The sequence below is a fragment of the Xiphophorus couchianus genome, chromosome 13, assembly GCF_001444195.1.
Source record: "Xiphophorus couchianus chromosome 13, X_couchianus-1.0, whole genome shotgun sequence".
NCBI lineage: Eukaryota > Metazoa > Chordata > Actinopteri > Cyprinodontiformes > Poeciliidae > Xiphophorus > Xiphophorus couchianus.
Window position 1 is genome coordinate 1,247,812 of NC_040240.1, and position 14,909 is coordinate 1,262,720.

At 40.9% G+C, this 14,909-nt stretch overlaps 1 protein-coding gene across 1 annotated transcript in view; it reads left to right on the forward strand.

The window, feature by feature from the left end:
• The window catches only part of mipol1 (mirror-image polydactyly 1), a 55,866-nt gene that overhangs the window by 20,909 nt on the left and 20,048 nt on the right, over positions 1-14,909 (forward strand). The window contains exons 6-10 of the mRNA XM_028036797.1: positions 3,134-3,239; positions 3,466-3,571; positions 4,072-4,198; positions 10,937-10,970; positions 11,052-11,222. Of these exons, the coding sequence (XP_027892598.1) occupies positions 3,134-3,239; positions 3,466-3,571; positions 4,072-4,198; positions 10,937-10,970; positions 11,052-11,222 (544 nt within the window). The remainder of the gene's footprint in view (positions 1-3,133; positions 3,240-3,465; positions 3,572-4,071; positions 4,199-10,936; positions 10,971-11,051; positions 11,223-14,909) is intronic.

A 14,909-nucleotide genomic window follows, 5' to 3' on the forward strand; every position in this document is an offset into this window, starting at 1 on the left:
AGGCGTCCTGATGAGCAGCTGGGATTAGTCGACTCTGTCAACCAATAAAGACTAATCCAGGAAAATCAAGAGTCAGACATCGATACACACGGTTTAAAGTGCATGCCTTCATATCCGGGGCTATTAATAACAGCTTACATGTTTAACCAGACAAAGTGACATGACAAAAGGCAGCCAGGTAGTTTTTTGCAAGACAAACATCTCTTGAGGAGAAATGTTGCATTTCGAGATTACAAGATCTTTGAGCTGCAAAAAGCACTTTTCACAACAGTAGCTATGCTAATATATCATTTACATAAGAATGAAAATAAATCTTGTGGTTATTGAGGATTTAAAAGCAGAATGTACAGCGAGAACTGGACAGGGCCTAAAACAAACTCTTGAGGAACTCCTCAAGTAATTAGTGGGACGTCTGGACAATGTGTATTCACTCTTCAGACAAAGTTAATTCTGTCAAGATGACCTGAACACTGTAAAGTAGACGCTTTAATGTCTGCACACCGTTTGTTCTGTTAAGAAAGTGGTAATTTGCTGTAGATAAAAGCTTATAAAAGATTTCTTCATGCTAGAAAATGATAGATTCAAAGTGTCTGTGCTATATACGTAGTTCATAGGCTGCCTTTTGTTTTTATTTTTCCATTTTATTCCTGTATGAGTCACTTTTCGGTGGCTGTGATATTCCATTCATCTCAGATTCATCACTCATCAAAAAGAAATTTGAAAAATGAAATGTTTGTGGAAAATAAATTGTGCCTGTTGAGTTTAGATGTCAGTTGAAGTTTTACGCATCAAGTTAAATGAAGAAGGTTGAAACCTTCATCAAAAGCAAGAAATCTGTACAGGGATAAAAACGTTTTTACAGCACTGCAGCTTTATTATTAATGACATTCAATCTCAATGTAGCCAGAAAGAACTTGTTGGAAACGTAAAGTATTTTTGTAAATTAGAAAACAAAATCTTACAGAAATAAAATGAAATGGCAGAAATAGGTTATTTTTTACTGCAGCTTTTATCAGAGCAAAAATGAAAAAAATGAAGAGTCCACTGCACTGAGCCCCACTGAAAACCTCCTGGTTATTCCACCAAATATTGATTTCTGAACTCTTCCTGTTGTTGTTTCTAAATGAATATGAATTTGTTTTCTTTGCATTATTTGAACACTACATCTTTTTTGTTATTTTGACCACTTCTCCTTTTCTACAAATAAAAACTACTACATTTTTGCTTGGAATTTTGGAGACATGTTGTCAGTAGTTAGAATAAAAGAACAATGTTAATTTTGCTCAAACATATACCTGTCAAAAGTAAAATCAGCTTCTATGGATATGGAGAAAAAAAATATCTGAGAAAACATAAAATTAACATTTGAAATTGCAGTAAAAAAAAAAATCAAGTTAGAGTAGTAGGAGAAGAAATTGAGAAAAAGTGATCAGTTTTTCCTCCGGTAGCCTGAGTGTATAGCAGCATAACAGAGATGGCTCAGAATAACCAAAGCCAGTCTGTCTATAGGCCTCGTCAAAAAGGAAAGCTTTAAGCCTCGTCCAGGACCTGATTGAGTCATAGTGCAGTACAACACTGTCAACAATATGGGATTATTGTTAGGTCAGACTGGGTAGTTATCATGCAACACCAGTTCTTACTTATATTCCAAGTGCAACATCCCACATGTTGGTAGTGAAACTTGGAGGAGGTCTGGCTGACCTTCCAGCTTTTACAATAAATAAGAGAGATCGTCGATGTCATCTACCTGAGCTACGTTAGTTAAATAATAATAATATTGGAAATCCTATAATATGTGTACTTATTTTTAAGGATTAATTTTGTGTCTGCCGAGCTGTGCAGACACAGCTTAAAAAGTTTATTGCTTTTCATTGAAACCCCATCTTTTTTTTTGTAGATGCGGTGATTCATGTTAATGCGTCTCTTCTTTCCGATTCTTTTTCAAATAAACGCGTGGAGCAGTTGGAGGTGCTGCGCTGTATGAAGTGCTAGCTGATAAATTTAGCCTTTGATTTGATTAGCTGAAGTGCTTGAGGGCCGTATAGAAATAGGAAGCTAGTAAAAGCAGCTGCAGCAGGAGGGGGAGCAGTTGATTAGAATGAGCTGATATAATAAAGTCAGAAACAGTCAATTACAAAATACAGTGTCACTCATATTTCAGTGCCTTATTTACCTGCTTTATTACACTAAGAAGCAATCTGACCTTTAAGGTAATAAGGGAGAATTACAGGCGAACATCAGTCGGTGCTTATTAAATCTGCTGCCTGCACTTCTGTGCTTCAGATCTGATAATGTGAGGGCGCAACCTCACTTTAAAACACCTAACAACACACAGGAGGAAACTAATGAAACACACGGAGGTGACGTCTCAGGAGACCTGACCAAGCACAGCTAAACTGACCAGGAGTCGCCTCGCTGCCTGCTACTGTAGAAACTTCAGCTTTGTCTGTTCAGACGGAAACATTCAGAAACTACCAGTCAGTCAGTTCTAAAAATAAAAATAAAAAGTTACCAACACGCTCCATGGGGATTTTTCTTTTTGCCGTTTTTGCTCAAGTCTGCTCCTGGAGCATGCATACCTTGGGTGAGATCATGTAAATATTTGGTCATCTGTTCATCTGTCCTGAGTTTTTCAGTTTGTATTTTCCTGTTTTTTTTAATTGCTTTATTTCTATGCCTTCTGTTGAATTTGTTCTTCCATGTTTTTTTTTTCTTTTTATTTCATCAAGAGTTTGCATCAATTTTCACAGAACTTTGTGTGACCTTTTGTGTTGCATTTGTTGCTGCCACTTGGCCAAGATCCCTTTGAGGAAGAGGTTTTTAATCTCAAGTTAAATAAAAAAAAAAATTATATTTAATTTTTAAAAATATGTATATGTACATAGGAAAGATATTATATGCACTATAAAATATCTTTCACTAAGTGAATGATGTTGCATAAATAAATGACCTTTTCAATAGCAGTCTAATTTATTGAATATGACTGTATAAACATTTGACGCCACAAATATAATTTCTACTGAAAGGAAGTCACTGTTTATATTTATGCTGTTTCTCAATAATTAAGACACTGTTCCCTTATGGATCCTACTGAGACGCTGATGGATTAAATGAGCTGTTTGGTTTTGTTCAGCTCTCCTCAGATCTCTGCCTCCAGTCCACATCAGACTGTGGATCCAACCCGAAACATCTCGTTCTTACTGAAGGAGCTGGACGCCATGAGGGAACTCAACAACAAGGTCAGAAGACGCCCTGCTTTCATTCTAGCAGTTCTCCTGCAGACTGTGTCCATTCGATGGGACACGTCTAGCGTCCCCTTTTGTCCCCCTGTCAAAGGTTAGAACTTGTTAGGAAGATTGTGTACTTGGGCACATAACTGAACTGACTTTAGGCCTCGATTGACTGCTAACCTGATAGCCAGAGTGAATTTCTTGGGAGCGCTCTAACTCAGAAACTGCTTATCAGCTTCAAGGGCAGGTGGTTCAGAAGGAGAAGGAGCTGCTGCAGAGAGAGGTGGACGAAGAGCTGAAGGAGCAGCAGCGAGAGGCCCGACACTGGGAGAGACCCATGGGTAAGGAGGCGGAGGTCGGCTCATTGGCAGAACATTGGCTCCCCTGAGCTGAAGGGAGGGACCAGAGAGCCTGTCTGAAATTAGAAAATCTAAAAATTATATTCAGTTAGATTTGTTTTCTGAAACAAGAGCTGCAGTCTGAGACGGGTCCTGGTAGAAGCCCACACAGAACCCTTCAATAACCAGCAGAGTCTCCTGGCTCTCAGTCTCAAATGAGCTGTGGTCATTTCTGTGTTATTACTGCTGAAACACACACACACACCCACACACACACACACACCATGTAGCAGTAAGCATGTCTGCACTGATTGGCGGACACCTTGAGGAATACCCCGTTCCATTAGTTTCTACACAATTCACCCAAACCGATCTCTTCGTCTCTTCGGTTTCTTTACGTTTTCAGTAAAATGATTTTGAAAGGAAATGTTTTGCAGTTTTGTTTTTGCTAAAACCAGGATTTCTGACCGGTTCTTGTCTGCCCCATCTCATTGTTTTTTCAGAGGTACTAGAGGAGATGTTGGCGGCTCAAAAGGACAGAGACCAGGCTCTGATGTCACGACTGCTGCTGGCCAATGAGGAGAGAGATGAAGCTTTACTCCGCGCCCGCCGGCTGCAGGAGGCTGCTGGGTATGATTCCAACAGTTCATGAAATGCTGATAACTATAATGCACAGTATGTTTTCATGTAAGTGGTCATGAAGTCGTAATGAATGTTCTATTTATTTTCCCACAGACTGTCAATGTGCAATATGTGTAAATAATATTTGTGTTTTTCTTTTACATAAATGTAGGTCAACTGTAGAAGTGGTTTATTTGCTGAAATATTAAGACAAACTAAAGCATAATTTTAGCACCCATCAATATCATATTTAGACCATGGTGGTCTTGTTAAGATTAATTAAAATCTAAATCTACCTGTGGTATGAATAATTCTGGTCTTACATGTCTACATGCTGCCACTGGTATTTGGTTTAATTGGAAAACGTACTTTTTATCATGTGTGTTTAATTCTATTGCACCATCCAGACACAAAGCACTTTAAGGAGAGAAAAAGAAAACAACAAAGCATAAACATGAAAACATAACAGGAACAGATGGTAAAATACATATTTGTATCCATAACTGACTGGATGTTTGAACATCCTTCTTATTTAAATTATTTACTAATTTAAATAAGAAGGATAATCACTCTCATCATGATTAGAGTTGGTTGAAGTCCAGTTTTTAAACAGTCGAAAAGATAAAAACGTTATGAAAATGGAAATTTGGTTTACATAATTGTCAAATGCCTCCTTGTAAAATGACACACATGACATTACATCATAAACATTCAACATTCGACAAATAAAAGTAGAATTAGTGTTTTGGATCAGTGTTCTGTCAGAACAACCAGGGGGTGCAGTTGGCTGCCCGTTACCTTGCAGCAAGCAGGTTCACGGTACGAATCCCATTCACGTAGTGCCTGGTTTTCATTAGTGATTCTAATAAGTGAAATTGGTGGGATGTTTCTGTAAGAATGATCAAACACAGCATTGCTATCTTGTTTTTTTTTTTTTTTTTTTGCTTAGCCAGAAAATATGAACTAGAACATCCTGAAATTCCTTGTAGTTTAAAGGAATGCTAATTGTGACCAAAGTAAATGAAATGATCATTTAACATTGGTCCTTTGCAAATATGAATTGTGCTTATATATAAACTTACAGTTTTAGGAAACCCCTATTGAGGTTTTACACTTGGGTCCTTCCTCACCATGGATATGTTTGTGATATTTTTAGAGGGACTGAAAGAGAGCAGATCTTACAGTGAACAAACTCTCCTTAACGCATTTGGGTCATTGAGACGCATCTCATTCGCTGTCAATTTGGTAGCAAAACTTATTTTATCAGGCTGTGATAAACAGTTGTAATACGTTGGCAACATGCTAGCGAGTGTTAAAAAGGGAAGACAATGATGGGCAACCATGGCAGCCGGTGACAGCTTTCTGCAATCAGGTTGCGTACTCAAAAATAATCCCTCTACTGACTTGATGGTTGGTAGACTTCTGTTTGGGTTGCAGAATTGATGAACCAAATGAAGCAGCTTTGACAAATTGACACTGTAGAGTAAGAGTGAGTCATTCTGAGGAGAGCTTCTCTCCTAGTTCATCACACTCTGTTCATTTTTGGTATCGGAAAGCTACCACGGTGTGTTTTCTAAGACCTCCATGTTTGTTTGATGTTGTTCCAGTGACCCGTCTGTAGACCAGCAGTTTCTCTGAGGAAGATCTGACGTTTTCATTTATTTACATGGGAAACATGTTTAGCGTCTGCTGAAGAAGGATCACAAGCTGCCACCGCTCTCCTCTTCCTCCCCCCTTCATTATGCACCTCCTCACTCTGGTTTGAGGGCTGTGAAATGAGCTCTTGTCTTCTTCAAGCAGCAGCCAAATAGACCAGAAAATCTAATTAGAATTAAACCCCCTCTTCCTAGTTCTTCTTCCTTTGCCTCAAACACACCCACCCTCACACCCCCAGAGTGAGAGGGTAATTGATATTGGAGGCCACAGTCCTTTTTTATGAGGACAGAATATGGAGGAGCATGTTCCATCTGTCAGGACTCAGAGTGTGTGTCAGTTTTTGTTGGTGTGCGTGTGTGTTTTCCAGTGGCAGGAGGAAGCCTTGAATACCTCAGTGAGTGTGCTGCAGTGTGCCGCTTCATGTTGTTGTGTGTTAGTGTGTGGGCATTAGCATGTGTGTTTTGCTGATTGAGGAGGTGACCTCAGGGAATGTGTGTTTCATGTCCGTGTGAATAAAGCGAGGCTGTGCTTCTTTTTCTCCTGAAGTTCCTGGCTGACAGTTTGCTGGACAGTCTCTCAGCCGCTGTAATTATTTTAGGATTCTTGTGGACCAAAAAGCTCAGACAACCAGAGATGTTTGTAGACTGGTACACTATTGAGTGTCTGCCTAGTTGTTTCATTCACTAACAAGTTTTAAAAGACAGGAGCTCAGCCTAGAAGAGGTAGACCACATGGAATCACAGGACTGGGTCAGAGGTCGCTGGGGTGCACCGATGCCCCCATCTGTCTGCCAACCTCCAAACTTCATGTGATCTTCAGATTAGAGTGCCATCAGCTGGCAAGGTGGGTGAAATGCCTTGCCCAAGGACACAATGGCAAAAGAACTGGGAAGAGACTCAAACCGGCGAATTACCGATTGCAGGAAGAACTCCTACCTCTGTTCCCACCATACCCCCCATTAACCAGAGATGCCCCCGTTCCAGTGGCACCTGCCATCATGGAACGGCTCATGAATAGAGTCTGGATTGTCTTGGGTGTGATGTTGGCACTGCAAGCTGGCAATCCCATGATGACCGGAGTGACAGAGCAGAGTCATAACATCTTTGCAAGGCCATTGAAGTAGACTTAAATTGCATGTGGGCAACGACTGGTAATGGCATGACATCAGACCTGGGTAGCACTTTTCAGGATGCTTTTCATAAAGTCAGTTTTTTCCATTCACCCGCACATTCACTTTCTGATAATGGCACAGCTACCCTGGGGCAGTCTGACAGAAGCCAGGCTGTCATACCACCATCCACCCTTCTGACCAAGACCAGCAAGTGATGGTAGCCATTGGAGCTCAATGATCAGAGGGATGACATGTCCTCTGGTAGGCTGGTTGAAGAACGAGGCAGATGCGCCCTGGTGAGGAAAGAAAGAAATCAGACTGTAAGAAGCCCGACTGTCTGCACAGCTGATGCACACAGCCTGCTCCACTCCTACCTGTCACACATCCCAGAAGATTTGCACTTGACTCACACTGTGGTTACAACAAGCGACAACATGGAGCTGGAATATGTTACACAAAAGCTAAAAACAACAAAACTTTTGTTATACACATTTTCACGTGTATAAAGTGTGAGTGACACATTGTTTTACTACTAAGCCAGCAGAGTAGTCAGAGATCTGGAAATACTTTAAACTGATAGCAGTTACTTCGGGTTTGGGCTTTCTGTTAGTTAGTCAGATCGGATCGGATCGGATCGGACTTTGACACGATGTCTATGGGGCTGGGTTGGAATTTTTATGCCCGCTCTAAGATGGACCAACAAAAGTTCCAGATTTAAATCTCATGAAGGTACCGTATGTCTATCAGCTTTAATCAGCAAGTGACTGAAATGGTTTTCTTTGAATGGTTATTTTTTTAGGCCATTTTAACATGTGGAATATGCTTTGGTCTAAACTTCTCTGTTACAGTATTCCATCTCCACAGCATGATGCTGCCACCATCATATGTTACTGTGGGGAAAGTGAGTCCATAGGAATGTGCAGTGTTGGGTTTTCACCCCACACACATCACTTTGCAGAAAGGCCAAAACGTTCTCCCACGTAACTTTAACCACCGCTTCGGAGGCTCTGCATTTGTTTGCATACATGTCTAACATTCTGCTGCAGGTTTGTTCACACCGTGACATCCTTGAAACCTCTATGCCTAAAATCATTTTCATGTTGCAATTCATGCCTTGAAAAAGAGGCTTTTAATCTCAATTGTTTTTTTTTGTTTTTGTTTATCCTGGTAAAATAAAGGTTAAAAATACAAAAAGTGTTCTTAGACCAGAGAACGGATCGGACAAAAATCACTCTCAGTAAAAACAAAGTTCTGTCAAATAAAGCGCCCCATATGGACTTACAGAGTAGCAACATGGGGTTACCCTCCAACCATCTTTCAAGTTACGGAACAAGACAAGAACTTCTTTCAGATTCCCGGGAAGAGCAAACTCCTTCAGATGAAATGAAGGATTTCCAAGAAAAGCAGCTACATCACATTAGATTCTGTCTCTACAAAGGGCACAACTTGTAAAACTTTGTCAAAAGAACAAATGCAGACTGATGGTATTCTCTCTTGGATCTGCTCCCACTAATGGCTGCTCGCGGCGTGCCTGAGTGAAGGTGTGTGGGAGTGGTAATGAAGGCGGCCGAGCGAACGAGCCAAGCCGAGCCGGGCTGAGCCAGGCTGGATGGGGGGCTGTAAGCAGGGTGTTAGTGGAGCTTTATTGGAGTTGGCCGGTCTTTCATTATCTGCTGTTCCCTGCAGAGCGGAGCCGCCTCGACCACCTTATTACAGTTTATTACAGCAAAACAGCAGCAGACTAAATGAAAAGAACTTCCCAGGAGGAGAGACAGAAGATCAGGTAGTTACTACTAGCTGCACGTCCTCCGTCAAGACTCCTGTCAAGAGGAGGAAGAATCCGAGAACAGCAGAGAGCGGTCCGTTCCAGGGAAGCCTCCACTGCTTCAAAATGAATTCAAAATGACAGATTTTAACACGGACTTTAGGGATCGCAGAACAAAATTATTGCACAGCTGCTGCGTGGCGCTCAGGTAATCTAACAGGCGGTCGCCGTGGTCAGACCAGGAACACAGAGACCAGGAACCTTTGTAGGACCTCAGTAATTGACTACAGGGCACTAAGTTACACCTTTTATTTGTCATTCACAATATACATATTAGCATGGCTTGCATTGCTTTGGCTGGAACTTTTGAAATAAGCTGAATAGTCTGAAGAGCAAACACTGGAGGACAGTTCATGCAGAGTAACAGGAAGAGCAAACGTGTTCTGTAAGTTAAATATATAGACAAGTCAAACACCAGGGTGACGGCGTCTTCTAAAAGTATTTGTATCTCTTCAGCATTTCCACATCTTGTTACATTCCTGCCACTAATTGTTATGGATTTTATGGATTAAAATAGTGGTTAATAGCTAACTGCTGAGTGAAAGGGTTACTCATCCTAATACTTTAATATAAAACTTTCTTTTTTGCTGAAATCTCATCTCAGTTAAAATGTCAAGTTTTGTTGTTTACAAGTGGATTTATTTCTGGAGTTTGACTGGGCCATTCCAACAAACAAGTTTGCTTCTCTCTCAAGCCTCCCACCCCCTAATGTTAGCTCTAGCTGCTTAAGGTCTGACAAGCTTCTCTGTTCTTGCTGCAAAGAAGCTCCACAGCATGATGCTGCCACCTCCGTACTTTACGGAGGTGGCAGTAGTCCCTCTAAATGGTATAATGTTCATTATGGCCAGGCACTTCAGTTTTAGTTTCATCAGAGCACAGGACTGAAGTCTCCAGGACTGAAGTCTCCAGGACTGAAGCTCTTTGCAAACTTCATTCTGACTTTTAATGTTGCCTCGCTGAGTGGCACAGGATTAGTTTCACTGGATAGTAACTCTCTGCCACGCTTCAACAGCATCTTCTTCATGTCTCTGAGTTTCCAACACAGTGAGCAGTCTTCACCATGACTACCACACTCAATTCCTTCAGACTAGCCAGCAGCAAGTAGCGAACACCTGCTGGAAAAGCAACATCTGCCGAGCTCATCACAAGCTACTTCTCAGTGCAAACGTTAAAGGGTTAATAGAGGAGCTGTGTTGTGACGACTTCCTGAAGGCGAAGTTTCAGAAAGAGCAGGAGCTTCTTAAAGAGACAGAGGGCCAGTTTTAAGGCATTAAGTTATAAAGTCATATTTGATATACAGTATATATAGCATTTTTATTACAACTGAAGGTAACTGATTATAGTATAAAATGCCACTATGTGCCCGTAAAATAAAATTCCTGTTTACAGGGGTGTTTTTCCTCTTTACCGTTGCTACATGCCTGCTCATTATGAGGGATTGCTGTTAAGTAATCAACACAAAGCAAGCGTCTGTTTTAAGTCGCTTCTCGTTCGTCCAGAAGGAGTGAATTCTGCAGGTTACTCGATGCTCTGCTGAGTTTCCTGAGATTTTAAATTCCCTTGAATGATAAACTGAGGCTAACCTGCTGCTTGATAGCATCAGTTGGAATGAATGTATGATTGAACTGAAACAATTTTTTGTGAAATGGCATCACATAAACAAACTTCAATCCTTCAAGTCCCCTGCTTTTTGTATCTTGGAAGTCTTTGCTTAAGCTAAAACTCCATACATCCATTTTCTAACACCCTTGTCCCTAGTGGGGTCAGGTGTTAGCTATCTCCAGCTAACGTTCCGGGCGACAGGCGGTGTACACTCTGGACAGGTCGCCAGTCTGTCGCAAGGCAACACAGACAAACCACCATGCACGCACACACGTAGGAAGAATTTAGAGAGACCAATTAACCTAACAATCATGTTTTTGGGCTGTGGGAGGAAGCCGGAGAACCCGGAGAGAACCCACACATGCATATGCAGAAAGACCCTGGGCCGGGAATCGAACCCAGGACCTTCTTGCTGCAAGGCATCAGTGCTACCAACTGTGCCACTGTGCAGCCTAAACTAAAACTATTTTACACAAATGTTTTAGACATGGTAGATGGCGACAGACCAGCTTTAGAGGCTCCACAAACAGATTATCTACTCTTCTGTTGTCAGGTCGGATGATATCAGCCTGCAGGACGTTGACATGGTGAGCTGACTCAGCACATTTTTGGTTTATGCTGGAACTGATGACTAAACCAGGTCCAATCTGATTGTTTCTGATTCTCAGGACATCAAAGATCTCCTTCAGCATGTCTGCAAAGCCGACTCGGTCCAGGAGGTGAGGCAGTTCGGCTCAGCTCTAGTTCAGAGCGTACGGCTAGCACAGCGGCGAAGGAGTGACATCACTGCTCAGGAGATGAAGGCCGTGATGGAGGAGAGAGACAAATCTGTAGACAAGGTGAGTTTACACATAAGCAGATCAAACATCCGTTTGATTTTTTTTTTTTTTTTATCCTGACAAATTTCCAGCTGAATTTTTGCCAAATGCAAATTTTGCCAAACCTTCAAACTGCCTTTGCAGCAAAAACAGTTCTGGTGATTCACAACCTGATGAAAGAAAAACATTTTAAGATAGCATGCCATTTGTTGGGTTTTCTGCTTTCACTGCTACTTTTGTTAAATTTGTTAAATGTTACATTTAGAGTGATGGTGATTTTTAGTTGAACCGTAGATGGTTAAGCAGGCTCTAGAGAGGCTGTGAAAAAGGTCCAGGATGGGTAGCTAGGATGTCAGTCAGTAATTAGGTAAATATGTTCACAGTGTGGAATGGTGTACATCAGGGATCAGTTCTGAGCTCCTTGTTGTAGTTAACGGTGCTGATAAACAGGCTAACAGAAGAGGTCAGACAGAAGGGCCAGTGATGTTCACAACAGCAACAGGTGAGAGAGGAAGAAGAGAGAGCAGGCAGGATGAAGAAATCGGCGACGAGTGCCAGGAGAAATGCATTAAAGGAACAGATGCAAGGCAGAAAAGAGATGTTAGCATGTTAGCAGGAAGGGAGTGAAACCTGCTGAAGTGGATGTTTGGAGATGATGGAGCTAATAAGAAGAAAGTACTGAAGTTGGCTGCTAATGTTTTTGTTTTCTTTTTTTAAGGAACTAAATGTTATAGCATTAGGAATAATGTCCTGATCTGTTCCTCAGGATGTTCTGAGATTAATCAAAGGAAAAGGTTTCATAGGGATGTGATGTAGAGAAGCATGCCAGCGATGGAGGCTGATAATCTGCTGTGGCGCCCCCTAAAGGAGGACCCCAGAGAGGCAGATAGTTCTAAATTTGATTAGTTCAAGCAGTCAAATCTCTGAAAATATTCAACAATCTTCACTAAAATGATAAATTTCTACCACTTAAAGTTTTAATTGAGCTAAGAAAAAATTATAAAGCTCAATAAGGAGGGTTTAATCCACTATCACATCATATTCAGTCCATGTTTTCACAGCAAGATAGTGACAGAATGGATTTTTTTTTTGGCTTAAAATTTTGAGGCAACCCTCTCACACTTTTGTCCAGACTGAAACAGTAGCCTGACCTTTGGAGTGCAGAGAAGAGCTCACATAAAGTAATGGCAAAAAAGCAGGTTCTAGAGAGGCTAACAGGGTTCAGTTAGCAAAGCAAAGACCTGGAGGTTATTCACATCCATAAATATTTTTAATAAAAATTTGTTGCTGCAGCAGGTTGATCTGCTGACCCCATTGTCCTCCATGTGTCTCTGCTTCAACACATTAGTCACATGAGTGAATACCAATAGGGATGCATCAATAAGCTATTTTTCTCCTCTTTCTTTGCCAATTTCCAATTTGTGGAACTCTAACTTAAAATGATTTTAACTACAGGTTTTCCCACAAATTTATTTTTTTACGGCAGTCTGTTTAATACACTATTGACGTCAAAATTTGCTTAATTTTAGAAACATTTGAAAATGTCCTTACCGCTAATAAAGTGAGGAGAGCAAATCCATCCTGTATTGCATGACTTGTGTCTCCTCTGGATATTAGCCAGACACACTTATCAATGCTTTGTGAGTTTGTAGCACAGTTAGCTCAAACAGAATGAAGCAGAAAGCTTCTTCCATCAGCGACAGAACACCCGGATGTAGGAGGCGTGACGTCATGTAGAACTATCTCTTCTGATCTTTTCTCTCCTCATAATCTGTGCCTCCACCGCTCTGTGACCTTTAGCATTAGACCTTTACCATTGGCTAGTAAGGGAGTAGAGTGTCATAATGGAAACCTTCTGTGTCTTACGAGCAAAACCATTTTTACAAGCAATTATATCACTTATTTTTCCAGAGGTTATACTTTGATATGCGAGCTTCTATTAATAAAACACAAAATATCTAATCAGGTTGCTTTTTGTGCACACACTCATGCATTAATGGAATATAACAAATAATATCTCCTGATGGTTTGTCCTATAAACACACAACGCAGAAGTCCACCGGTCACACTTCAAAAGTCAATCGCTTAAAGATGGATCTAATAATCAATCTAAATGCTACACTTTATTATCGATCCTTTATTTGCCAGCAGAAATATGTCCCACATTTTCTTGTATGTGGTTTCTTATTTATTTCTAAGTTTCTAGCTACAATTTTCATTCTTACTTTAAAGTAGAAAATCCACATTTTCTCCCCCCATAAGCCCCCATCTCTCCTCTGGAGGCTGATTATGATCAAAGTTGAATTCACAGAGTTTATTACCAAAACCTGCAGAGTGTTGGATTTATTACCCACAATTTATATACTGCTCTCTGTGGGGGTGGGGTTGAAATCAGTAGAAATGAAAAGAGATGAGTCTGGCTGTTGGTGGGATATGAGCGAAATAGAGTTGGCCAGTTGAACGTGGAGATTGGTTGTGCTCCCAGCATGCTCTTCGGCAGGTGGTGGGCTCAGAAGCCCCGCCTCTGATATTTTTCCAGATGAAAAAAAAAAAAAATCAGATCAGGAGCCTTCATCTGTTTCCTTGCTGTGACTGACAGAGTGCGGTAACCATGGTTACCTAAACTGCTCCAGCATCGCCAAACAGCGGTGGTAACCAAAGCAACTGGCTTCAAAAGAGAATGGGAGGGACCGAAAAGAGAAATGAGAAAGTTCTTCCTGGAAAACATAAAAGCTGAAACTCCTTTCCATAGAGGAGCACCACTGTACCTGTAGCTACACATCAGTGGAGTTCAGATATGTCTAAAATGAATAATGACCCTTTAACATTCATGGCATTTACCAAGCAGGCATAACATTATGACTACAGTTGAAGTCATTAACAATGGTTGTCTGTTCATCACATCACCTGTTAGTGTCATGATGAACACTAACAGTGTTAGTGGTTGATTTACATTGCCAAAAATAAAAGACCTCAGACTCGATTTAGACTTTTGCCCTAATGATGTGAGTTTTGACTTGAACTCTTGGTCTGAAGTCTTAAAGGGGCGGTAGTGTGTATTTTCTAAACACATAGTGGCATTTTATAACATAATCAAGAAGCTTTGTTACCATCAGTTGTTATAAAAATGCTTCAGATATCAAATATGACTTAAAAGAAACTTCACTTCCTAATTTTACACCTTGAAATTGGGTCTCTGTCTCTTTAAGAAGCTACTGCTCTTTCTGAAACTCAACTTTGAGGAAGTCATCACATCATCACTCCTCTATTAACCCTTTTACAATGTTTTTTTTATGGAAAGGATCATCACCCGTAATTCAGAAACTGCTCCTGGTGAAGGTTTTTTCATAGAAAATAATTGGGTTGTACTGTATGTTTTATATTCACCTAACTCCTCTAATGCTCATGGTCCATTAAAATACACAGTGCATTCCAATTTATGGTTCTGTATAGCAACAAACCACCCAGGTGTGTTTGCTGGGCATGTGAGCTTCAGAAGGACCATGGCTCTACAGAAGAAGATGCTGCTGAAGGGAATTGCTTACCTGGCACCAGGATGGAGCTTGAGAAAAAGGCAAACAGGTTGAGATGTAATTGTGCAATGATCTGCCAGGAAACTTTGGGTTGATGCAAGGCATGTACACCATGTAGAAACTGGTACAAACCAGTCCGGCCCTTGAGTTATGGCACTGTGGGGACTGTAAACTC